Here is a 27,520-nt window from a genome sequence, read left to right on the forward strand (position 1 = left end):
ATAAAATTCTTAAGGGAGCTTACAACAATACATACAAACAATTCACCAAAGTTTCATAAGAATTGCTGAAAGCATTTTTGAGTTTTTGTCAGAAAACTGGAAAATCCCCCCTTTTTTTATGAATAAAACCCTGTAACTCGGAATTGTAAAATCTAATATTTATAAAAATCAAAAGGGAGCTCATGTCAATAGATATAAACAATTCACCACAATTTCTTGCAATTTGGTGAAAGCATTCTTGACTTGTTGTCCGAAAACTGGAAAATCCCCCTTTTTTTAATGAATAAAACCCCATAACTCGGAAACATAAATCTAAATTCTATAAAAAACGAAAGAGAGCTCACGTCAATAGATATAAACAATTCACCAAAGTTTTATGCAAATTGGTTAAAGCATTTTTGAGTTAATGTCAGACATGTTGACGACGGACAGACAACGGTATACCATAATACGTCCCGCAAACGGGCGTATAAAAATGAACAATAAAGTCAATAGCACTTGAAATTAAAGGCTACATTATAGGCCCTCTTTTATTTTTATTGTTCATTAATGACTCGCCTCGTTATACAACTTCATCACATGCAAATTTGTATGTAGTATGTAGATGATACTACCATTCATTGCAGGGATAGCAGTATCAATACCATACAGGATAACATTGTAATTTATATAAAATTGAAGAATGGTGTAAGAAAAATTAGTCTTCATCTGTGGTAACTGGTTCTAGAAAGAAATTAGCAAACACAGAACAAGTTCTTAATTTGACCATTGGAAATTTCACATTAGGGATGTAAAGAAGGAAAAGCTTCTTATGGTTACTATTGATGCCAATTGGGGGTGGACAGATCAATTTGACGGCTTATGCTAAAAAATTAGTACAAGGCTAAATCTTTAGAATAAATCACTTTGGAAACATTGAAATTGTACTACAATGGATATATTCTGTCTATTTGGATTATTGTTGTACAATTTGGATACAGTTTTGAAAAATACCAGTGATCTAAATACCGGTAGAATAGATAAACTTCTAAAAGGGGCAGCAAGACATATTCATGTACTCCCTTATAATACCCCTTCAAATATAATGTTTGAGAAGTTATCTTGGCTTAGTTTACTGATCATTCAGTCAAACCAATATATGACATAGATGTTTATATGGATCTGTTCCAGAAGATGTGTCAAACAAAATCTCCTCTGTAAAAATAAAAATGCAATGCAACTAAGATCAAATACAACCAAATTCTCAATATACCAAAAGCAAGAACAAACGTGTTTGAAAGGGCTTTTGCACACAGGCACTTGTATCTGAAAAAAATTTGTACCTATATACTTTAATATTACACAAGGTACCTAACTTGTATTTTTGAGAAATGTCACCCAGTCACGAACTTGTTATGTTGTAAATCTATATAAAATTATCTACAAAATGGTGTATAAATCATTCAATACCAGATTAACATTTCCATTCGGATGTGAGAAGATGAAATAATTATGGTTGACATACTTGGAAGGCCTGTTGCGATTGATTCCGACAATATAAATAGGCGTGTTTTTCACCATTTTGTAAATAACTTTATGTACATTTACGACATAACAAGTTTCAGTGAGATAGATAACCACAGAATCGAAATATAATGGAAGTTCGCGACTGGGTGACATTTCTCAAATATACAAGTTAGGTACCTTGTGTTATAGAATAAGAATATTTATTATTCCAATCAAGGGCCCTTGATGGGCAGCATGACATGTACACATGTTATATTAAAGTATATAGGTAATTTTTTTTCAGAGAAAAGTGCCTGTGCTTTTGCATCCTCTGGTCCAACTATATGGAATATTCACCCAGAAGCACTGCAGCATCATCAAACCATATTGGGTAGAGATAATGTTTTATGGTTCGAAACATTTTGTCCAGAACCAAAATAATGATGTTCAGAGGCCTAGATGTCAGGTGTTTACAATTTTTTATTGTAACAAAGATGCCCACCTTTTGAGCACATTAGGAACCAAAAAATTGTACATTATGATCTGTCTATCAGTGTCTTTTAAAGGTCATAAATTGATTTTTTTTATTTTCAGCAGCTGATAATTTTGATTACCGGTACCTGGATGTGTCACTATGAAAAACTGAAATACACATTACACAAATAACGCTAAACTTAAATACAGCAAATTTAATTATATAAAATTGTTTTATGACATTTTTTTCTTCAATACAACTTCGTCTACTCTGTCATTTGCAAGTGTTAACTGTCTATAATGAAAATAAATTAAAAAAATCACAAAATGAACACAAGAATATGCTGAGACTAGAACTGGAAACAAGTCAGGCAGATGAACCGGTGGTTTTACTGTCAAACTCCCTATGGTTAAAACAGCCATTCCAAGTAAAGACATTGAAAACTGAAATGCAAAAAAAAAAAAAAAAATCATGCTAAACATTATTATAAGTGTACATATACAAGGTAATTCTGAATTCTAAACAAATGTGATGCCTGCCAGACTTTTTGTGTGTCCCACTCACTTTGTAAAGAGTTTTTTTTATGTAGAGTAAGCATTTTTAATAAATATTTTTTTTAGCAATTTTACATGTAAAGTCAAAGACCACTACATGTATAAAATTTTGATACAAAAGCTGGCATTTGTGGGTGAAGTCATATACATTTTTTTTTGTGCTGTCAGATGTCATTTATTTCCATGAAAAGAACAAAATGTACATGCATTGAATGCAAATCATTTTTTCACATAATTGCATAAAGTTCAATACTACCAAAAGTTGATGATATAACATGATTTGATGAATAATGAAAGGATGCTAGTTTGAGTCTATCTTTACTGTTATAAGGATATTTTTAGGAAACCTACACTAGCAAATTTCTTGAGATAGCTAGACATGCAGAAATTCACATACTAAAGAATTTCGCTACTCTTGTTTTTGATTTTTTATAAGATATTCAGAATCCTCTAGTTTTGTCAATGTAAGGGAGCTACCATTTGATTTTTATGGGGGGCTAGGATAAAAAATTTTGTCCTGCATTTTTTTTTAGTTGTTATCTCTGTCCTGCCTTTTTATTTTTCACTCTATTCAGTCCTGCATTTTTTTTTTAAAGTTTATCCTGACTATTTTTAACCTAAATTGTCATCCTGACTTTTTTTTTTACAAGTGTCTCCTCCTGTCTTTTTTTTACTCAAAACTCCTGTCCTGCCTATTTTTTTCAAATTTCATCCTAGCCCCCCCCCCCCCCCCCCCCCATAAAAATCAAATGGTAGCTCCCTAATGCCAATAAAAATTTTGCCCACTAACCCCTACTTTTCTTTTCATATATTTCTATTATATATTGTATAAAAAGTAATTTTTGAAAATCTTATAAAATCGTCATTTTTTTCTGCTTTTTAAGTTCCATTATTTATATACTATCAATTTATAACAGTCTTTTATTTTAAAACAGGGGAGCCAACATCCTTAAGTCCTATGAGCAAGTTTTAAATATATATATATTTCGGCACATGTAACAAAAAGTATCTCTTGCACAGAAAAGTCTAACATTATGAACTATTCCAAAGATACAAGTCTAGATAATCAAATTGTGAGGTTTGTGATACACGTAAAACTGTGAAAACCGAAGCTATTTTATGATTGTACCATGTGTTGTTCATAATTATTTGTCTTGGGACATTTTTTTCTTTGAGAGGAGTAATAGTGTTGATGTTTGGTGTGGTCTGCTGTTTACGTCCTTTATTTTTAGTAAGTCCTTTTGTTATCCTTTCTGTGTATAACATTTTAATTATTTGTCAAGAAACTGTTTAGGGTGTATTTTGTTGTAATTTTAACATGTTCAATTTTTATTTAATCTTACCGTTATTTTTTGTAGAGACTTTTTCCATCCAGTGTACTGAACAAGGTCATACAATGTTAATGACAAAATTAAATACAACAGTGTGCATCCAATAAAAGCTGTTGTCAAACCATCTTTTATAAGAAGTGGTAACATGCTGAAAAAGATGTATATTTTTGTTATACAATGTACCATTGAAGTACTTATCTGAACTTTAAAATACTTATGATGATGAGTTGTTCAGTAGCAAGTTAAATGCATATTCAGGACCAGAACATGCTTATGTGATATGAATATAAAACCGGCTTTGTACTAGACAAACACGCCTTTCTCTATTTGATGTGCTAGTTTAAAGACAACAGTCAGCAGAAAGACATGTAACCCTAACAAGAAGCATTGTTCTGACTGCAGGTGGACGAGTCTTTGCTCTACTCCTACATGCGCTTGATTAGTAGGGCAAAAGCAAATACTATTTTGCAAGTTTTTGGTTTGACAGGCTGGGGATTGATCCCACTACCTCTGCAATTGAGGCAAGCAAACAACCACTAGACCACCAAAATGGTAAAAACAAGTGAAACTGCAAGCTACTGCTCACTGATGATACCCCCAGCCCAAATACTTGACGGTAAACAGGAAGTTCTTGAGTGATGAATCTGAAAACGCATCACACAGTAGAGCTGACTTATATAAACACTGAAACCAAATTTCAGAAATCCTTGTAATGTAGTTCCTGAGAAAAAAGTGACGAAAATTTTCAACTTGGATGTGTTGTGTAAAATGACGTAAGTGTTTGGTTAACAGGAAGTTGTTGAGTGATCAATCTGAAAACGCATCACACGGTATAGCTGACTTATATAAACCCTGAAACCAAATTTCAGAAATCCTTGTATTGTAGTTCCTGAGAAGGATGTGACGAAAAATTTTCATGGGACGGATGGACGGACTGACGGACTGACAGACTGACGGAGGGACGGATGGATGGATGGACAGACAGAGGTAAAACAGTATACCCCCACTTTTTTAAAGCGGGGGTATAATAAAAATACCTATGAAAAGGCATGATGTAAGTCATAAAACATGATAGCCACTTCTTTTTAGTCTTGATCAAACAAAGTACACCATTTTGTTTTTAAAAGGGGAGGTAAGTCGACAATCATTTTGCCGTATAACTGTCCTTGTCTTGGTGTCAAATCTCAGTATTTTAATTAAACTTTTTTTGGGTTCTTCAAGTATTGACATAGAGGATCAATTTTTTACTTATATAAAATAAGAAGATGAGGTTTGATTGCCAATGAGACAACTATCCACCAGAGACCAAATGACATATATGTTACAACTATAGGTAGCCATACAGCCTTCAGCAATGAGCCTTTACCGCATATATAGCAAGCTATTAAAGGCCCTGACTAAAAAAATGTAAAACAATTCAAATGAGAAAGTACACAAATAATACCTGAATGTTGACAATACTCCAAACCATACACACCAAAATGATTCTTTATTTATCTGCAGACATACAACTCTGAAAGTACACAAATAATTATTTTTTCAGATTATTTTATCATCTACATATTCTATCATTTACATTTTATAATACACAGTACAAAAAAATCATTTATATGATATTCTATTAATTTCGACAGGGGAGAGAAGTAAGGACAACAATATACTGCTGCCATTTTACTTTAAAAAGCTTTTATATTTCAATCTGTACTGTAAAACCTTTAAATACCCCACAAGAAGAAGACAAATGAAAATTAAAATAATTACAGTGCATCATACTTCAAATGGCAAACAAAAGAATATAAGCAGAAATGTCTCCTCCGCATCATTAATTGTTACTAATGAAGTCTAACTTTTACATCAATCAATTTTAAGTTACAAGACAAAAATATTTTAAGTAGCTTTGTTGTAAGGTGTACATGCCTGTTTGACATACAAAGCCTGGTTTGTGGAGAGATTAACATGTCTCTATAACATTCATACTGAATAAGTAAAACTGTGAGCTACTGCTCACTAATGATACCCCCGCCGAAATATTTCGGTAAACAGGAAGTTGTTGAGTGATGAATCTGAAAACGCATCACACTGTATAGCTGACTTATATAAACCCTGAAACCAAATTTCAGAAATCCTTGTCAAGTAGTTCCTGAGAAAAATGTGACGAAAATTTTCAACTTGGCTATCATGTGTAAAATAATACAAGTGTTCGGTAAACAGGAAGTTGTTGAGTGATGAATCTGAAAACGCATCACACGGTGTAACTTACTTATATAAACCCTGAAACCAAATTTCAGAAATCCTTGTCAAGTAGTTCCTGAGAAAAATGCGACGAAAATATTCATGAGACGGACGGACGGACTGACGGATGGACTGACGGAAGGACAGACAGAGGTAAAACAGCATACCCCCACTTTTTTAAAGCGGGGGTATAATTAAAGAATAGTTACATTGCCTGCATCATATCTTAAATCCACTGTAATTCCTCTAAAAATATTTTCTTTGAAATGAGTATTAAAGAAATAACGATACATTGTTTTCCATTCAAACATAATTAGAACATAAAACCAAGTAAGATACGCTCATTTTTTTATGTTTAAAAGCCACCTACAATCTTTTTCGCTAACACACTGTTAGGCTATTCCCTTAGAACTAAATGAGGCCTACAATCGACTGATTGCTCCATAACAAACAATTCCCTATAAAAAATCATCATTATCAATTAGATTTAATGTTCAGTAAGACTCATCAGAGGAAATGCTACTTTCAATAAAAAATATGAATCAGTTTGCTGGAAACCTTATATTCTGTTAAGAATTCTGAGCAACCATTACGATCATTCATCATTTGTTTCAGCATTCAATGTTTAACATGTATAAGAATAACAACACTCACATGGCAGGAATTAATATACTTTTCTCATGGACTTGAAAAGAAAACAGGAAAAAGACTAAAGATGAATTTATCTGAAAAAAACCCCAATATAATTTTAATGATAAAGTGAAAGGAACAACATACAACAAATACAGACAAACCTGTCTAAACCATGACCTTGAATGAGTGGTAACCAATCTTAAGTGGTCATGTAGAATTTTCCCAAATAGTGGTATATTTATGGGAGCTAAATTATGTGTTTAATTATATCAAATACAATTTTACATCAATAAAATGTACAAACTACAATAAATGTTGTGCTGAATCCTTTTTTTTTTAAACATACTGTTTTGCATATAACACCCTTACAAACACCAAATATCTCTTAACTGCCTAGTGCTTCTACACTAAGCACATGTCATTTAGGAGTAAGAGTAAAGATTGGTCAGCTTTGAGTCTGAATAATGTAACTGACTAGGATGACATGTCTTCCTGTGGACTGTGAAATAGCACATTAAAAATCAGATTCAGCCTGTTGATCTAGTACACAGCAGGTTCAAATTCTTATCACATTCAACAAGTTTTTATCCTGAATATGCATTTAAATTAGCCACTGGAAGTTAAACAGACATCAATGATCATCTAAATTACACTGTAAGTGAATGCATTATGAAACTTTTACATTTGGTGTTCCACTATGTAATTTTAGATCTATTAACAGGAAACATGCTGATTAAAGATAAGTAAACATGAAACAATAATGATTAGAATTAACATAATTGGCTGTATGCACATTTAATCACTTAGCCATCTTATGTTCATATTTTGAAATCTTTTTTATTTCTAAATAAAATGCTTCGCTGGGGCGCAGCTTGATACGACCGCAGAGGTCGAACCCTGAACAGTTGGGGCAAGTATGGACACAACATTCAAGCTTGATACAGCTCTGAATTTGGATTGTTATTAAATATTTGACACAGCATAGGTTTCTGACACAGAAAGAATGTGGTCTAAGAACTTGAATTTTTTTAATTTACCTATTATGGTCCAATGTCCAAAATCAAAATACATGGTTAGATTCAGCATATCAAAGAACCCCATATATTCAATTTTTGTTAAAATCAAACAAAGTTTAATTTTGGACCCCAATTTGGACCAACTTGAAAACTGGGCCCATAATCAAAAATCTAAACACATGTTTAGATTCAGCATATCAAAGAACCCCAAGAATTCAATTTTTGCTAAAATCAAACTAAGTTTAATTTTGGACCTAAATGTAGACCAATTTTAAAAACGGGACTTAAAATTAAAAATCTAAATACACGGTTAGATTTGGAATATCAAAGAACCCCAATAATTCAATTTATGATGAAATCAAACAAAGTTTAATTTTGGACCCTTTTGACCTCAATATGAACCAATTTGATAGCGGGGCCCACAAATAAAAAATCTAAATTCATGGTTAGATTCAGCATATCAAAGAACCCCATATATTCAATTTTTGTTGAAATAAAAAAAAGTTTAATTTTGGACCCCAACTTGGACCAACTTGAAAACTGGGCCCATAATCAAAAATCTAAACACATGTTTAGATTCAGCATATCAAAGAACCCCAAGAATTCAATTTTTGTTAAAATCAAACTAAGTTTAATTTTGGACCCTTTGGACCTCAATGAAGACCAATTTAAAAAACGGAACCCAAATTAAAAATCTAAAAACACGGTTAGATTTGGCATATCAAAGAACCCCAATAATTCAATTTTCGATGAAATCAAACAAAGTTTAATTTTGGACCCTTTTGACCTCAATATGAACCAATTTGATAGCGGGGCCTACAAATAAAAAATCTAAATACATGGTTAGATTCAGCATATCAAAGAACCTCATATATTCAATTTTTGTTGAAATCAAACAAAGTTTAATTTTGGACCCCAATTTGGACCAACTTGAAAACTGGGCCCATAATCAAAAATCTAAATACATGTTTAGATTCAGCATATCAAAGAACCCCATATATTCAATTTTTGTTGAAATCAAACAAAGTTTAAATACTGGACCCTATCTTGGACCAACTTGAAAACTGGGCCCATAATCAAAAATCTAAACACAAGTTTAGATTCAGCAAATCAAAGAACCCCAAGAATTAAATTTTTGTCAAAATCAAACTAAGTTTAATTTTGGACCCTTTGGACCTCAAGGTAGACCAATTTAAAAAACAGGACCCAAAATTAAAAACCTAAATACACGGTTAGATTTGGAATATCAAAGAACCCCAATAATTCAATTTTAGATGAAATCAAACAAAGTTTAATTTTGGACCCTTTTGACCTCAATATGAATCAATTAGATAACGGGGTCCACAAATAAAAAATCTAAATACATGGTTAGATTCAGCATATCAAAGAACCCCATATATTCAATTTTTGTTGAAATCAAACAAAGTTTAATTTTGGACCCCAATTTGGACCAACTTGAAAACTGGGCCAAAAATCAAAAATCTAAATACAAGTTTAGATTCAGCATATCAAAGAACCTCATATATTCAATTTTTGCTAAAATCAAACAAAGTTTAATTTTGGACCCTTTGGACATTAATGTAGACCAATTTGAAAACTGGACCCAAAATTAAAAATCTAAATACACTGTTAGATTCGGCATAACAAATAAATAAATGTGATCAAAGATTTTACAAATCTAATGCGCCATACTGTGCAATTAAAGATTACTTCTTGAAATTTTTCAATATTTGAAATTTGAAAAAAAAAAAATATTTGAAGAATAATTCTTTTTAATTTCTGAAATCTGAAATGAGAAAAAATTGGCCCCCCACAATTTCTTTTTATCCTCCCCCCCTTTTTCCCCCCAAAAAAATCTTTCCCTCAAGATATGGTCATAATCTCAATTCAAATTTCCAATGGAGTTGGCAACCATAATTACCCATTTAAATTTACCATAGTGCTAACTTAATCTATTTTATAATAGAATTAATAAAAATATAGTGTCAAATCTTTCATATGGATTTTTTTGTAAAAAAAAAAGATGAAAACATTTGCAGATATTTTTACTGGTCTTCCTTTATAAATATGCATTTCTTTAAACATAATTTAAAAGCAGTGTAAGGGAAGTAACCAAAACATTGTATTTGGATTACCTCCCTTACACTGTTTTAGATTATCTTTATTGTTCATTAACCATTACTTTATACATAATTTAAAAGCAGTGTAAGGGAGATAATTTCAATGATGTATTTGATTTATCTCCCTTACACTGCTTTAAATTATGTTTTGTACTATAGTATTTGTCCATTAACCAGGACAACCTTGTTTTTCCCCCTTTTTTGCCCGTAATTCCTAAACGGTTTGAGCCATAACCCCCCAAAGCAAATCCTAACCATCCCATTGTGGTATGGAAACTTGTAGTATAATTTCAGAGAGATCCATACACCGTTCCACAGTTATTGTCTGGAAACTAGAAAATGCTCATTTTTGGCCCCTTTTTGGCCCCTAATTCCTTAACTGTTGGTACCATAACCCCCAAAATCAATCCCAACCTTCCTTTTGTGGTATTTAACCTTATGGTCAAATTTCAAAAAGATCCATTCACTTAAACTAAAGTTAGAGTGCGAAAACCAATATGTATTCGGACGACGACGCCGGACGACGCCGACGACGCCAACGTCATACCAATATACGACCACAAAATTTTTTTGCGGTCGTATAAAAATACTTACTAAAGCTAATTTAAATCTTTGAATACTAGGTCTTATTAACAGATCCAAAGATAATGGTAGTAATATTACTAATGTTGATACTAAACTAAAAGAAAAGAATGATTCAAATTAATAAATAAACAGTTGATTTGCATACTAAAGGATGACACAAATAATATTACTGCATACAGAGTCTTTAAAAGCACTTGAATTCAAAATTACAATGCTTAAGAATATTTATCTTTGTTTATAAATTCCTTCAAATAGTAGCTCTTATCTCAAACTTTCTGCCAATTTGGCACGTCTTCATAAATAATTTAGAAAATAAAATAACAACCTACCACAAAAGGATTATTTGATCTGTTGTCAATATATTTTTAAGCTTTATTACAAGTGACAATGTACACCACACATTGGCAACTTTATCCTGAAAATATATAAAACAAATAATTTCTTTTTTTTATCTAATATTATTTCTCTCCTTTATATTGAAGTGTTAAAATTAAAAAGTTCCAGTTAATCCTTATTTCAAATCTTCTTCTTCAGTGTATAATTTTGATAACAAAGAATAATGTTTGTTTTTCTTGTTTTTTGGAAAGCTTTAATAGTCACCATTATAGTATAGTGTTAAATCAATATATTTGTATAAGAAATGCAACCTACTTCATATAAACCTCTGGCAAAGGGAAATAGTCTGTGTAATACTTGTACAGCTGATTCTACACTGGATAAAAATGGCAGCCAACACAGAACAAATGTTGTAATAACAGCCAATCCTATTTTAATTAATCTGAAAAATCTGAAGAAAAAAAACGACAATGATAGCATTCAAAGTATATTCATTAGTCATTACCTAAATAAAAAAAAGTCATTCTCATTTTCCCAAAATGAATGTTGATAAAATCTAATACAGCAACAAAATTAATAGCCATCAGAAATTCATTCAACTTCTCTTTGAAAATAAGGCTCTTCATTTTGATATGCGTAAAATTTACTTCTACTGAAATTTTAATTTTCATGTCTTATCATAAAAAGTTATATTATACTTACCCATTTTGATTCTGACTTTGGAAACAAATTCCAAGTAAATAACAAAAGAATGGGAGAGCATGGTAAAGTCCCATCTGTTTATAGTTCAAGGCCAAACAAAATGCTATAGATCCTAGGAGGTCTCGACCTTGGCTTAAAAACAGAACACCAAATAACATTAAACCTAAGCTAATGCAATTGTATCTGTTTTATTGTTAAGGATCTTGTTTCATAATATATTGCTATACTTTTCAATTTATAAAAGTAACTCTATGGATGAACTGCAAAAAAATATATTTAAACCTTTTCATGTCAAACTTTATGGGAATGTTCATTAAATTAACAATCTGACTGAATGTTATATTTGTATTCAGGCATGCTTAATCTGTGTTTTTTTTAACTCCAAAATTAAAATTGCAGGGCAGGGATACGTTTAAAGAGTACTACAAACCAAACTTAAAAGAAAAACTGTCTTTTTTATGTTTGTTTACGTTTTGCCAAATTTGTTCTTGCAGAAGTAGGGCGAGTGATAAGTCTGTCTGTGGACTATTTCCTTATGAGCTAGCTATATAGCATTTTAGAATCCTACTCAACAAGAAAACCTCAAATAAAAAGCAGGCATATTCATGTTTTTATCATATGCTGCAATAAAGGATACTGGAAATGACCATGGTCTATTAGAATCAATCCTGGATACATCAGTGTCAACATAGCTGCCTTTATCTGCAATGTAAAGAACCAACACTTAAAATCAGATTTTTTTTGGATCAAAAACAATATCATTCTTTTCAAAACTCACTACAGGCATCTGAAACAAATACACCTACTAAATGTCAATGGACCACAAGTTGTACATCATTTATGGTTTTTATACTTCATTTTGTTCTTTATGTACCTATAGCAATTGGTAATAAAAACCTTGTTCCCTAGTGTGGAGCTTTTTAAATTCTCCTGTAACTGAATTATAAATGACATTAGAATATCTGATTCTTGGAGAATTTAAGTTTGCATTACACTAAGAAACCAGATTTCCATTACTTCAACATTTCAGGAAAACAAGGTCTTGCAATTCTTCCATCCCTATTTCAAAATGGCTGCCTAGAGGGTGTCTTTTAAGTCAACTTTGAAGTACAAACATTCTGAATTTTCCAATTACTATGCTCCTATTAATATTATTTTTGTCATTATTTTACACCTTGCTAATGTTCAGTATTAAGAAATTGACAAATATAATGCAATATTAAAAAATGCAAAGAGCATGGCAAGAAAGAATTGTTTCTTAAATTTGCTAAATGGGTCAATTATTTTTCAATAGACTACATGGTTGGATATATAAAATAAATCAATGGTCAATTGTTAACCACAAATGAAAAATAGTTAATCCTGTTCAATAAATGGTAAAAGCTTATAATTGCTTATAACATGTAGAAATAATCTTTGTTGGTTTCAGATAGCTGCATGTGCAATTATCCATTTTTGCTCAATTGAATGACACATTTACATTACCATTTGAGTCTCACCAATTTTCATCTGTTTAAAGATCAGAAATATCACTGGAAAAAATATAACAACATCTGCAAAAAGCACTGAAAAAGAAAATTAAACAAATATAGTGAAATAATCTAGTTCCAAGGTAATTATATAATGAATAAATATAAAAAGGACAACTAACATCATAAAAAGGCAGTACAAGATTTTAAAAAGGAGTTAATTTCTGTGATCATTACTTTAAGAGATGCTACACATACTGCTATATTAAAACGAATAAAACACTGCTGTTAACGCTTAGCTTGTTCTACAAAATAATGTTTGCAATATGGAAAAGAGTTGATAAGTTTCCAAGTTATATTTTTTTAATAGACGTTCTGTCTGTAGTTGACTGTAGTTCTCCATTACTATACACTGATCTTGTGATATTATATTCTATATCCATAATAGATTTGTCTATTGTGATTTATTCACACACCACTATTAATAATTACTTGTTTTAATTAAACATGTATTGACAACAACATATACATATGTTTATATATCTGTCAGTCTAACAGATGCCTAATGTCAGTGGTCTTTTATCATTTTGCTGATTATTCATTTATAGAATTAACAACATTAAAGACATCAACACCCGTAAATTACCGCAAAGTAATTGTTTATTATGGGTAACATAATTCGCCAACAAGCGTGGTGTCTTCAGGACAAGTAAAAGTATGAAATGAAATACTGAAGTACAAATCTTGCGGTTATGCAGTTCTCTTGAAGTGATGTCACAATGACAGTCATGACGACATTATTGTTGATGGAAAGTGAAAGTTAAGTGTAAATAAAGGTATTTAAAGAAGAGTTAGTGTTTTCTTGAAGCTGTAAAAGATATGGTTAGTATAAAAATAAGAAGATGTGGTATGATTGCCAATGAGACAACATTCCACAAGAGACCAAATGACACAGAATTTAACAACTATAGGTCAACGTACGGCTTCAACAATGAGTAAAACCCATACCGCATAGTCAGCTATAAAAGGCCCCGAAATGACAAATGTAAAACAATTCAAATGAGAAAACTAACAACCTGATTTATATACAAAATAATGAACGAAAAACAAATATGATATACAGCAACAAACGACAACCACTGAATTACAAGCACATACAGAATGTGGCGGGGTTAAACTAGTTTGAAGGTGTCTATTCTGCCTGTGTTTTAGATTATCTACTGGGAGGTTCCTAAGGGTTTCGTTATATAGAACGTGAAAGTGAAAGAAAATGTTAAATTGTCAGTATTATTTCCCAAATGGACTGCACCTCACTGGTCATTCTGTACCATTCCTACTGTCTTCACTCTCAAGGAAATACTACTTCCAATTATGTCTGAAATATTGTGAGATGTATGGTCGTCACAGTTGTTGGGAATTGTGGAAGTCACGGCAGTTTGAGGTTTTTGCATAATATCCATTTTTCAAGTTCATTTTCATAAATATGTAGTGTGGTTCCTGTGGTTCATTCTGTTTTGGGTTCTTTCTAATTTACTCTTAACAAGTTGTCTGGTATTCCAAATAATTTTGACTATGTTTGTGCTTTTAATAATTTCTGTATCCTCCCACATTTTACTTGTCTGCACAATCACTACTTCAGGTGTTGGTTCACCATATTTATTTTGAATTTATAGAATTAGTAAGAATTGATCTGTAGAATCATTGTAATTTCTACTGAGTTCATTTACAACTTGTCAAGATTCAGGGTATGGTGTAAAGTAGATTGTTAGTTGTTTAAAAAAATTATGTTCACACTATGGAAGAGAGTTGATTAGTTTACTACTAATAATTTGTGAAACTTGCTTTCTGAAGTTGATAGATATTAATGTAATGAGGAAATCAAAAATATTTATCATATAGTGATTTAATGAGGAAATAAAAAGTATTAATCATAAAATGATGAAATAAGGAAATAAATAATATTTTTCAGATAGTGATGGAATGAGGAAATAAATAATATTTATCAGATAGTGTTGCAATAAGGAAATAAATAGAGGAAATAAATAATACCATCAGATTATTACATGGCATTTTTCATATCAGATGTATTACCAGCCCTCAGTCAATATCAGCCCTCGAGCCTTCGGCTCTTGGGCTGATATTGAACCTTGGGCTGGTAATACATCTGATATGAAGAATTACATGTTATGATCTTTTATCATATGCTTCAACAATGGAGAAAAATAACAGTTTAAAATATTGATCCTTTTAAGTGGTTCTCAAGTAGAAGTTCAAAAAATTAAAAGTTTACGGACTACGGACGCAAAATGTAATACATCCGATATGAAATCTTTCTATCATATGCCTCAATAGTGAAGAAAAACAACAGTATGATATATTTTTATATTGACGATAAAAAAAAAATCAACAAATCATAATGAACACTGTTTGCAAAAGTCAACATTTGTAAAGTAACTTGCTAAATTATGCTAAAAACTTTGAAAATGCATTTATTGTATCATTTTTTTTTTTAATTTTACATAATATATTTTCCTTTTTCTTTTATTTTTTTTGTACCCTACTTTGTTATGTTATTCACAGTAAACGTACCATTGATGTGTATTTTCTGGAATTTGCAGAGTAACACCATGCGATAACGTTACGGAAAGGCATGCAATAATAGCCGGAAGCAGTTTATAAATTTTTCATATCAGCCCGCTAAGCACCATTTCGGAAAATATGGAATTCACGTAAATTTAATGCTATTATCATACTGTAAAAATTATAAGTTATTTATTCTAAGTATATGATAAAAGTATTTATTATACTTCACGTAAAAAAGCAATATTTTGATTGTCTTATACGAGGGTGTTAATTTACTCTATTCTATGGTAAATACTCTATTATCCTTCACGGAGACGCTTGATCAAGTGTGCGCTTTATTAAATACGACTCTATCCTATGGCAAATACTCTATTACCCTTCACGGAGACGCTTGATCAAGTGTGCCCTTTATTAAATACGGATGGTTGTTATGTACAAGACATCATAGTTTATTACTTTGAATTTGAAATTTAATCGACAGTAATAACAGAACATTCAGTATAATAAATTAAATAACACATATCTGAGAGGGTGATAGAGCAGATTGCTACCCCTCGAAAAGACATTGTCAACCTTGGCTTCGCCTCAGTTGACAATGTTTTCTCGGGGTAAAAATCTGCTCTATCACCCTCTCAGCTATGTGTTATTTATATATTATCATACAGTGATGTAATATTTATCATTTATCAATTAACTACTCTGTTATTGGACTTAATATGATAATAAAGAGCTGTGCCATGAGCGCATGATATGCCTTTCGCTTTTTCAACGAATAAAGTTCCATTACTGCTCAATGTCAAATCAGAAATTTGTAAAAAAAAACTAAAGGGAGCTTATTTTAATAGATAAAAATCATTTTTGAGTTATTGTCAAAAAACTGGAAAAAATCCCCCCTTTTTTATGAATAAAATCCCATAACTCGGAAATTTATAAAAATCGAAAGGTAGCTTACGTCAATAGATAAACAATTCACCAAAGTTTCATAAAAATTGGTTAAAACATTTTTTAGTTATTGTCTGACATGTTGACGACGGATGGACAGCCGGACTACGGTATACCATAATACATCCGATCAACGGGGGTTTAAAAACTGCCTCTGCAATACAAAAGTGTCACCTCGGCCAATATTGATTTTTAGTCGTATTGGTCGAGTTCTGATCCAGCCAAAACAGGATTTGAGATATCTCTGGATCGAAAATCATGATGAACACCAACTTAATGTTAACTGTCATCTGGAAGATGCTGTTTTGTTTACACAGCATAAACATGACGAAACTTTCAGTTTGGCAAATATTTCAAACTGAAGACAGTCACATTCATTTAAAAAAGCCTTTGGCAGCAGACTGTTTGATTTTTTCAGGTTTGGGCAATGAGTCTGTAGAGTATCACAATGCTCATTTTATGGCGACCTCATAACTATTTAAAACATTTTAACTCCATTTACTGTTTACTTTCGCTCCTCATGTTCTTGTAAGGTGCCATTTATTTTTCAGCCTGGACCAGGCATATAAATTGTTGAAGGCAACACAGTGACCTGTAATTGTTCACGTCTTTGTTCTTTGATCAGTTGGTATAAGGATAATTGTTTCATTGGCAACCATATGAAACTCCTAATTTTATCTATTTTTTTGTTTCTGTATCTCTCATGCAATGGCAGTACCTTTCCAATTACTATGTGTTGCATCAAAATATGAATTGTAACACTTTTAGTGACTGAAAAGGGTGAACAATACCTAGTCTGTAGAAACAGAATACGTAGAAGACACCACGAAACAGCACCAGAGCATTTGACATTGCAGCTTATATAAGAAAACTCAGATTGGAATAGTTCCAGTTTCAGGAAGAAAATGTAAAAAACTTGTGAAAAGAAATAAAACACCAAAAATATACAATAAACATAGTAGTTAATTAATAAAGATATCATTATAGGATTATTTCTGTATTGGCCTTGTAATACGTCCTCCACCTTTGGCTTCACCTCAGGCCAGCACAGCAAGCCTAGAATCAATTACAAGGCCAATGCAGAAATAATCATGTTATAACACCATAATATTGATGTAATGAGGAAATAAATAATATTTATCATAAATAATAATGAACCTATTGACCAATGGCAATGTATAAAAATGTATCTCATCTTCTATTTTGTCATTACAATCATTGACTGATATTTGGTCATGATGGTAAGCTAACTGCTTACAGTAAACAGTATAGGGAATCACACATTTTTAAAATCTTAATTTATTGCTATTTATGTTTTTTCCTGTTCTTCACAATACCCTAGATTATTCTGAACTTTGATAAATCAAGAATATTTAAAATTTGAGTCTAAATGATATGATTTCTGAATTTTCAGTAACTGAAATATCATATCAGTAAATTATACCAGCCATCATATACAAATATGTATTTGTAAATACAATACATAACAAACTGTTGACACAGGGATATGTTTCAACTTTATATTATTTTGATAGAATAATGCAAATGTTGAAATTACAATGGAATTATATTAAACATGTAAACTATGCAAAACATTCAAAGTCAATGAACCATGACTGAAGGTGAAGGGCCAAATAACCTCCATGGAAATGAGAAATGCTAATACTTATAAAGCTGCACATCAATTTCCATTGACTTATCATAAGTGGTTCACTTTAAACTTATCTAAACACAAACTTTAACATGTAAATTATGCAAAAGTTTCAATTTCAATGAACCATGATGAGAGGGCAGGGCCGTATAATCTACATTGAAATAAGACTTGTAAATGCTAATACAACTACATACCAAATATCTTTGGTGGTTCATCTTAAAATGGCCTAATCACAAGCTTGTACATGTAAATTAAGCAAAAGTTTCAAGTCAATAGATTCTGACTGAGGGTGCGGGGCCAGACTATGGAATTGAGATGTGCCAATTCTAATACATCTGTATACAAAATAGCATCGACCTACCACTAGTCGGCCCCCTTAAATTGACCCAATCACAAATTAATACATGTAAACTAAGCAAAAGTTTCAAAGTCAATAGACCATAACTGAGGGGGAGGGGCCCAATAATCTCCATGGAAATGAGATGTGTGCCAATGCTTATACATCTGCATACCAAATATCATTGACCTTCCATTAGCGGTTCCCCATAAACTAACAATCTAATACATGTTTGATTTTGCCAGTTGTTGGGGGACTTTCCGTTTTTGGTTTTCCTTGGAGTTCGGTGTTCTTGTTGTTTTACTTTATACATTGTTGACGCCCTTGACATCAGAAACAGCAAACCTTTTTCCACTTTGTTGAGGGGAGTCATAAATCAATTGAGAATAGTTCTGGTAAATGTAGGCATATCCAATAATTGTGATTTTATTTGTTTATGAAACTATTGACTAATCAAGAATGCAGAATCATATGAAACTTTCATCTAAATTATTAATTATTATCCTATGAATATCAATGAATTTTGAAAAACTTTTGTTCACACAGTAAATCATACATGCATTTTAAAAAATCAGTTTTAAAACGAGTTTAAGTTTAAACCAGTATTACTCTTTCTATTGTTGACGAACCTGTATATCTCATGAATAATTTGTGTTCATAACTCTCATATCCTTGTGAAGTATTCAACTTCACCCATTCCGGATTTATCTTTTGTGACCTACAAATGGTTTAAATATAAAATTTGAAAATTTGTTTCATTATATCATTAAAATTTTTATATATATCAATTTTTTTTTATGATTGAAAATGTCATTAACTCCAGATCTTTAAATACAGCAGATCTATATTCAAAGTCAAATAAATGTAATTTATGTGTTATCAGTAATTTTTGTGAATTATGATAAAATAGTATTTTCGCCAAATCCAAAATTATTAAGACTAAAATTGCTTAAGTGATGGACGGATGGAAGAAGGACGCCCGGTATTACTATGTCTCCCTGCAACGTGTCAAAAAATAAATAAAAAAGGCATTATCACACATAATTAAAGCATTAAATTTCATTAGTTTACATAATATCAATTATAAATCACATGCAGATATATGTTTCCACTGAAGTATTATAAACATAAACATGGGTTCTGGTGGAGAGTTGTCTCACTGGCAATCATACCACATCTACTTATTTTTATATTTACATGCATCTAATTATATTGCATTATTCAGCAACAGAAGTGTGTTGTCCAAACCCTTAGCAAAATTCTTTCAAACTTCAACCTCTAAAATTGAAGTCAGGTGGTTATTTTTTGTTGAACATAAATTTTTGAGGATTGCTTTGACAAATAAAAACTATGAAAATTGATATGCAACAAATAAAAAAAAAAATAATACTTTAAAAAAAATATATGATTTTGACTAATTTTCTTTTACATTGCAATAAAGTGTTATAGGGTTAACTTACAAAAAACCACAAATCCAACTATGATATGCAGTTAAAGGGGGATAATCCAGTCCCCAGTACAACAAATTATTCACACTTGAATTGGTATACCTGCAATGCAAGGGATAAATATTAGTTACTTATTATGTACAATTCTTAAAACACTTATACTTTCCAAGCTGAATTTTTTTATTAGGATTTAAAAAAGATGTTAAAAATTAAGATAATATGATTGAAAGTTAAAAATAAAATAGGCATTAATTCAATTCCTTGGAGTTATAATTAAATACCAATTTTTTTAAGAGATTTCACAAAGAGATTTGTCATTTAGGGACTCTTTATTAATGGATTATTTAAGGTTTTTCTGGTTTAATTTCAAAAAACTTTTCTGGACAAGCAAATATACAGCTTAATATAATGTATAGACATTTGATTTGATAATTGATAAAGACTTTATGTTGACTTCTACATGTCTTTTGTTTTTTGTTTTGTCTTTGGTTTCCAGTCTCAAAGACATATACCCAACATCTCTTTTTATGCATTAGCTTTGCAATAATTACCACGAATGAACCGGTAAATTGTATGAAATCTCCATCCAATGCCTTTGTGCTTCGTAGTCACCAAACATTGGTTTCTTTCCAGCTCCTGTTGTGAAAACAAAAATGAATTACTAATATTGTTAGTCATGAAATGTAAATAAAACAAAAATATATAAATTTTTAGGTTTTAGCTATAGCTATGGTAACCACCATGTTTAATTTTCCATTTGGGATGCCAACCAAGAGTATTAAAGGGGACTACAAATGTATCCTTTTCTTACTTTTCACACCATCTTTTTTCCATGATCATGATTGAAGGCTAATCCAACAAATAATTCATTTATTCAATTTTTCTAATTTCGGGCTATAAAACAAAAAAGACAATACTAATATAAAAGAGAGACAACACCATGGCTAAAAAAGAAAAAGACAAACAGACAAACAACAGTACACAAAACACAACATAGAAAACTAAAGACTGAGCAACATAAACCCCATCAAAAACTGGGGGGGGGGATCTGAGGTCTTCCGAAAGGGTAAGCAGATCCTGCTCCACATGTGGCACCCGTCCTGTTGCTCATGTAAGTACAAACTTGGTGCTAAGTCTAATTCAGTAGGTCACATTCGGGGTAAAGGGGACAGGATTGTAGTTACGACAATTGGAACATATCCGTCGTTATCTGCAAAACAGATATTCCATAACGGTCAACCAACTTGTGTTGGCGTCCGTAAAATTTACAAAGGGATGATTTCAACTTCACCACTTGGAACTCTTGGTTTAATAGCTTCCTTGTGAACAGCAATCCTCTATCAAGGTAATCATGGTAATCATAAGAAATACGAGCCCTGGAATATTGTATCAACTGGGAGATATATACTTGGTATGCAGGCGCTGCTGGGATGTTGCTACATAGAAATGGACTGTTCAAATTAAGAAGCTGAAATCATCTCTTTTATCGTGAATTTTGTTTTCAACCAACCCTCATTTTCAATTTCTATAATTTTCATAATATAGATAATGAAAGAACTTTAAGTGAGTAATCTTGTATATCCTATACCCCAAACATAAAGGAAAGCTTACACTTTTTATAGTAAAACTACATACTTCCCATTTTTGAAAGATAAATTCGGTAGATCATTTCCATAAATGAATTTTCCTATTCATAAACAAGATATAAAATGTACATGTAGAACAATTGCATTTGTCATATTAAAAATAAAATGATTCCTGTGAGCTTTGAACTCCTTTAGAATTGAAATTTTTTTCACATTTAATTTTTTCTTATTTAATTATGTGTTCCTAACGTGAATCAAGTCTCTTAACATATAATATAATAGGATGCTTTATCATACACGTATTCTTCTTTCTTCTTTATATACAGAAAAACATCAACTGGTTGATGATTACTTTCTGGCGCATGCCTAGTTTAACAGTATTGTTAATAATTTAAAATATATTTAATTTCATAATTATTTTTCAATTTTTTGATATATACAAGTGTATATCATGTATATGTAAGTAATATTTTTCAATTTTTATTTTTAATTTTTGGTATAAGATAAAAACAAGAAACATATTAAACATGCAGGTATTTGTAAGTGTCAAGGAGAATTTCTCTAGTGAGTTTCTCCTTGAAACACTCAGTAGTGGTGCTGCAGGCTATTGGTTCTGGTATTTTGTTCCAGTCTTTTATAGTTTGGCAGAAAAATGAAAATTTGAAACTGTCTTTGCTGCATCGAATTTGTCGGTATGTTTGTTCGTGGCTAGACCTGGTGTTTGATTTGCTTTTAATTAGTATGTCAGTATGTGGTATGGCAATTTTGTTGTTTGTAATTCTATGGAACATATTTAATCGGCTTTTGAGTCTTCTTTCTTGTAATGTTGGCCAGTGAAGTGTGTTAAGCATGTTTGTTACACTTTCAGTATATTGGTATTTAGAACATATGTATCTTGCTGCATGTCTTTGGACTTTTTCTATGGAGTTAATTTTCTCTGTTGTGTAAGGGTCCCAGACAGTGCAGCAGTATTCTAGTTTCGGTCTAATAAGGGCTTGGTATGCTCGGTCTTTGATGGTTACTGAGTTTATTTTTAGATTTCTTCTGATGAATGCAAGGGTCTTATTTGCTTTTGATGTCATGTTCTGAATGTGTTTGTTCCATTTCAAATTTGATGATATAGTTATGCCTAGATATTTTGCATTTTCAACTGACTCAAGAATGTGACCGTGCATATTTTAGGAATCCGGGTCCATTCGCCCTGATTCACGTTCGCCCAAGTACCTGATCGCCCTAATACCTGTTCGCCCTGGGTCCGTTCGCCCTAATTCCTGTTCGCACTGAGTCCGTTCGCCCTGATTTCTATTTTATTTTGTTGTCTTGTATAGTATAAATTATTTGAATTAATTATGTTAAAGTTTGTTGAAAATTTAGCCGAATATTTATGTTGTCACGGTATTGCTGCTACCAGATAATTATTTTTCTTTTGATTTGCATTAAATATTCTTGCCAGAATATTCATCATGTTGAATGCGGGCAGTATTTTGAAGAAGAAGAAAAAGTGTTCAGAAACTGGAGACCAAGTTATCTGTACATGCTGTATGGATTTATCTTTTTTGAAACCTTGTACAATTTCAAAACAATCCAAACAGGTATAACAAGATCCAACTCACTCAACACCTTGAGATAAAAGAAGCCAAGTGGCGAAAACAATTTCCCTTTAATGTCTTACAATTCTTACATCATTGTTTTAACTCATTCCAAGCTGACTTGTTTATTTAAAAAAAAAAACATTTTCATTATTAATCCATCAAAAACAATAACTACAACAATCAGTGTGATCAAAGACATCGTAATCATACCTAATCAGCATTCTTAATTACAAAACTTTGAATTTTCGGAATACTAAGCCTTTTCCACCTCAGGAATAGATTACCTTAGCTTACCTTTGGCAAAACTTTTAGGAATTTTGGGTCCTCAATGCTCTTCATCTTCGTACTTTATTTGGCCTTATTAACCTTTTTGATTCAAGCGTCACTGATGAGTCTTTTGTAGACGAAACGTATGTCTGGTGTACAAATTTTCAATCCTGGTATCTATAATGAGTTTATCTATAATCAACAGTCTTTAAAAGTAATTCTGAATAAAAACAATTGTAACAATGAAGCCAATTAGCCTGATCAAGGATTTGTATAGTGAGATCTATACAAATCCTTAGCCTGATTAATGCTCCAAAACAAAAACCTTTTTTTTTTTTTTATTAATTTCCATGTTTATTCATGAATTTGGAGATATATATATTTTTTTAATATTAACCATTTAAATATCTGAATAAGATTATAAAACCTTAAATTATACCATAAATATTAATAATTTTTTTTAAAATTAGAGCGAACGGACCCAGGGCGAACGGACTCTATGGGCGAACGGACTCAGGGCGAACATGTAATTAGGGCGAACGGACCTGATACCCATATTATACTAAATTATTATTTGTAATAACATATTCTCTCCTAGAATGCTAGACATGTTCTCGACGTCAAAACAGAACCTGTTCATTTAAGGCTGATAAATATGAGGTGTAATATAAAAATAAAAGAGAGACAAAAAATCTTACAAATTATACGTCATATAAATTTCCCGAACAATTTCATTGTACAAATATTTCCAGTTATATCGAATTTACCTGAGTATGTGTTTAAGGAAATGCACCATCTTACAAAAATAGCATATAAAGACACAAGGGCAACATAAACGATATTATTCATTCTGTCGGGCATCTGCCACGAAATTTACTCGGTGTCAAATTTTTGCCTTATTTTGTGTGATAAAGATGTATTTGTGAAACAGCTTGTTGATGCAGATTTGCATAACTCCGTTTTTATCTCTTTTTTAAAGATTTGCTAAATGGGATCCTTTATTTTATCAAATTTTATTTTACCATATTATCTAGATGTATCGTTTTGAAAGGGTAAAGATTAAAAATTTGGATATTAATTTTCATATAAATATCATTTTGAATATTTGATACACAACAGAAATATCAAGAGGAACAATAGAATAATTCAATCAATTATTTTCAACTATTAATAAATCAAAGGATCCTTCATTGTGCATGTCTGCGCATGTTAATTTTTAATGGTTTCCTGTTTACATTGACATCAATAATATTGGTAAAGAACAGAACAAGTCGGTTGGTTGGTTGTCAAGAATCAGATAAAAAAATATATTTCTTTTTTTCTGCAAATGGATACAAGTTGAAATGCAAAATAATGGGATTGGGCTGTTCTTTTTGTTTTTTCTTCATATAAATCACTCTTACCTTAGATAAGCATTAGTATCCCCGAGGAACCAGTAATGACGCACCTAAGGTTGTTTTGTCTCTACATTTAATCTACCATTTAAAAGAATTAGAAAAACGGAATGGAATAAAAGATTGGTAACTTGTTATTATATTTCAATCATTAAACAGTTGATATTTGAAACGGTAATAGCAATAAAATTCATGTTTTCTAACATTACATACGGACTGCCAACTAATGATGGGTACCAGTAATGACGCACTGTAAACAAACCAGTAAAAACCACTTGCACGTAACTAATAATCGAAAAATTGCTTCAATCCGGATTCTTTAAAATTTAAACTGATCAACAGATTCAATTCTATTAACAAATTTTGATATTTTCATTCACTTTAATGATCATGATGATTGTAACACCAAATTTTTAATCAATTTAAATGTAACCTATATTTTGGTATATAATTGTTCAAAATTTATGAAAGTGATATACATATTCCATATATTTGAAAATAAAAAGTAATTGCATTCATAAAACAACATTGACAATAATACATTTATCAATGTATACTTCATACATTGAATGAAAAAAAAATCGATAAACCATAGAAAATTATATAAGCTACGATCATTTGTTCTACAGTGATTCCCGCTTAAATGTGAAACCATGTCACATGACAGTCACTTGATTTGAAAAACACAAAAGGGGGAAGCATGCGGTTACATGCTTTTCTTGACCAAAGTGGAGATAGGACTGATAATCTTTCGGGGAAGGGTAGACATTTTTTTACCTTAATAAAATGGCGGAAATTGCATTGTCTTTAATATTTTAAGCAATAATAACATTTCTGGGCAGAGTTTTAGGCATCTTTGTTGTAGTCAGATGACCTTCAACATCATGTTATGAACAGCAAATGTTGATGACGTCACGGCTTTTGTTTAGGAATATAAAACCGTTAACTAAATCGGTGCGTCATTTCTGGTCCGCGTCAAAACAGGTACCAAGACGATATGTAGCTCTTTTTTTTTAAGGATTATTGTATGTACCCTTTTGTTGTTTTAATGCTTAACATATGAGAGTAGGAATGCCCTTTACCGTCAGGCGTCAAACGGTCAATTTAGGCTACTGTTAGCGTCAAATTGGTTAAAATTTTACATTGATTCGTCAAAATATCCTTATTGTGATCGACTTGTCAGAGGTCTCAAACAATTATCGTTACCGATATTTTTTCTAAAAAAATTTAACGTGAATTGTCTAAATCAGTCGATTTTTTTATCGTCTAAAAGAAAGTGTACATTTTATCGTCATGCACCAAAAATTACTGTTAAGGTCATTTGGCAAGAACTTTTACTTTTTCATGAAGATACCCCCATTACAACCCTCACATATGGATACAAAAAAATCCACAGCCTTTCCCATTTTACTTTTACATTTGACAATTCATGCTTAACAGATAGAGGAGTATTGCTGACCAGGGCTTTCAAAATTTTTTTGAGCCAGCCGGACATTTCATATCTTATCCCGATTTTAAATCCCTTTAGACTTAGTAAATTAGGCAACTATGATAATCAGTTGGCCATCATATATGGTTCATATATGATATAACCAATGATTGACATTAAAACGATGTTAAACTTTACTTTGATATAAATTCGATGTTCTAACGTAAAGTGTTAAATTGAAAGTGCAGCATTCGAAGTGTGCAACATCAGTGTACTACTTCCGCTTTAGACTCTTTATTTGTGCAAAATAACGCTGTCAAAAGCTTTACTTTTGTTTTTAAAATCACATTTTCCTAATGCCGGATGTTGACTTGACAATGGTAAATCACGGATCAGAGACGGATACGTAATATCCGTGTAAGTTTACGATTGAGTTAAGTAGCCTTTTCAAGTTATTTCTTCAAGAAAATATTGAAATGAACGTTTGATAAAGGTATCAATGATAATTTTAGCATTATTGAAGAACTAGGATGCATAATTAAATTGCCCACCAGCGGACAATAGACACATGCGCACACATGTACTAGTTCAAACAACGTGGTTCTGACGATTATTCGTTTAAAACCTTTTCAAATTTTTCATCAAATCATATTTATTAACGTATTTCTTATAATTTCAATCTTTTAGACTAAATTAATTAGATGCAACCGGCTGAAATGTAAGAAAATAACTTTGAATACCCTTTAGCGTACCCCAGTATTTAACACGATCAAGGATTTGTATAGTGAGACACGATGTACAGTGTTTTTAAATATAATAATGAATATCATACATATACGAACTCATTTATAAAAATTCTTATTTGAAGAATTATTTTAAAATCTAAGGAAACTTTTTTAAAACTGAATGGTCATGATGCATATACAATAATATCTACAAAGTGTAATTAAATAGGATGTTGTTCCATACACGCTTACATGTTTGACCTCGTTTACCTGATCACCTTTATGTTAATTGTTATGCATCATCAATTCTATTGATTACTCTCATCAAAGGTAATGACCTGTAATCAGTGAATGATTTATGGCTTCAATATTACTTATTGAAGGGATAATTGTTTGACAGCTTGTTGTTTTTTAAATAAAAGAACCATTTTTTTTCTACTTTTTATTGATGTACCAAGCCGTCGTTTGTGTACCCAGAGGATTAGACTAACTGAGACACTTCAAAGTATGAAATATGCTGCATCTGTTTAATTAAACCCAATTATGACCGAAATATCTTTGTGAAATAGATTGCCACAATTATAAACTATAATGCACAAACGGACATTTTTGCCGATCGATAGTT

General features: G+C 31.3%; 2 protein-coding genes across 21 annotated transcripts in view; one reads left to right on the forward strand and one right to left on the reverse strand.

The window, feature by feature from the left end:
* Nucleotides 1-2,159: 2,159 nt before the first annotated feature.
* On the reverse strand, nucleotides 2,160-24,276 carry LOC127708415 (dolichyl pyrophosphate Man9GlcNAc2 alpha-1,3-glucosyltransferase-like). The gene is made up of 14 exons (XM_052213290.1): nucleotides 24,115-24,276; nucleotides 20,454-20,538; nucleotides 19,915-20,004; nucleotides 19,084-19,172; nucleotides 12,955-13,034; nucleotides 12,107-12,171; nucleotides 11,470-11,652; nucleotides 11,083-11,218; nucleotides 10,761-10,846; nucleotides 10,441-10,525; nucleotides 6,732-6,802; nucleotides 5,290-5,358; nucleotides 3,858-3,993; nucleotides 2,160-2,403 (listed from the first exon to the last, which is right to left on the reverse strand). The coding sequence occupies exons 1-14, from the start codon at nucleotides 24,206-24,208 to the stop codon at nucleotides 2,194-2,196; spliced, it is 1,479 nt and encodes a 492-aa protein (XP_052069250.1). The 5' UTR covers nucleotides 24,209-24,276; the 3' UTR covers nucleotides 2,160-2,193.
* Nucleotides 24,277-24,555: 279 nt separating this feature from the next.
* LOC127708071 (EF-hand calcium-binding domain-containing protein 7-like) overlaps nucleotides 24,556-27,520 on the forward strand; it is a 36,348-nt gene continuing 33,383 nt past the window's right edge. For 18 of the 20 annotated variants that reach the window (XM_052212899.1, XM_052212871.1, XM_052212958.1 and 15 more), the window contains exon 1: nucleotides 24,562-24,621. The gene's annotated coding sequence lies outside the window, so the exon portion shown is untranslated. Of the gene's footprint in view, nucleotides 24,626-27,520 lie in introns of all 20 variants that reach the window. The other 2 variants (XM_052212889.1, XM_052212879.1) reach the window with 2 other exon arrangements.

Source organism: Mytilus californianus, unplaced genomic scaffold (genome assembly GCF_021869535.1).
Source record: "Mytilus californianus isolate M0D057914Y unplaced genomic scaffold, xbMytCali1.0.p SCAF_1, whole genome shotgun sequence".
Classification (NCBI taxonomy): domain Eukaryota; kingdom Metazoa; phylum Mollusca; class Bivalvia; order Mytilida; family Mytilidae; genus Mytilus; species Mytilus californianus.

What these genes read in the sequence shown, in the direction of transcription:
- LOC127708415 (XM_052213290.1), bottom strand. Translation starts at nt 24,208, where the DNA reads ATGCCCGACAGAATGAATAATATCGTTTATGTTGCCCTTGTGTCTTTA. An exon ending in TTCCTTAAACACATACTCAG is followed by an intron (nt 20,539 to 24,114) that starts GTAAATTCGATA and finishes TTTTCACAACAG; the next exon opens with GAGCTGGAAAGAAACCAATG. An exon ending in GGAGTATTGTCAACATTCAG is followed by an intron (nt 3,994 to 5,289) that starts GTATTATTTGTG and finishes CATCTTTTTCAG; the next exon opens with CATGTTACCACTTCTTATAA.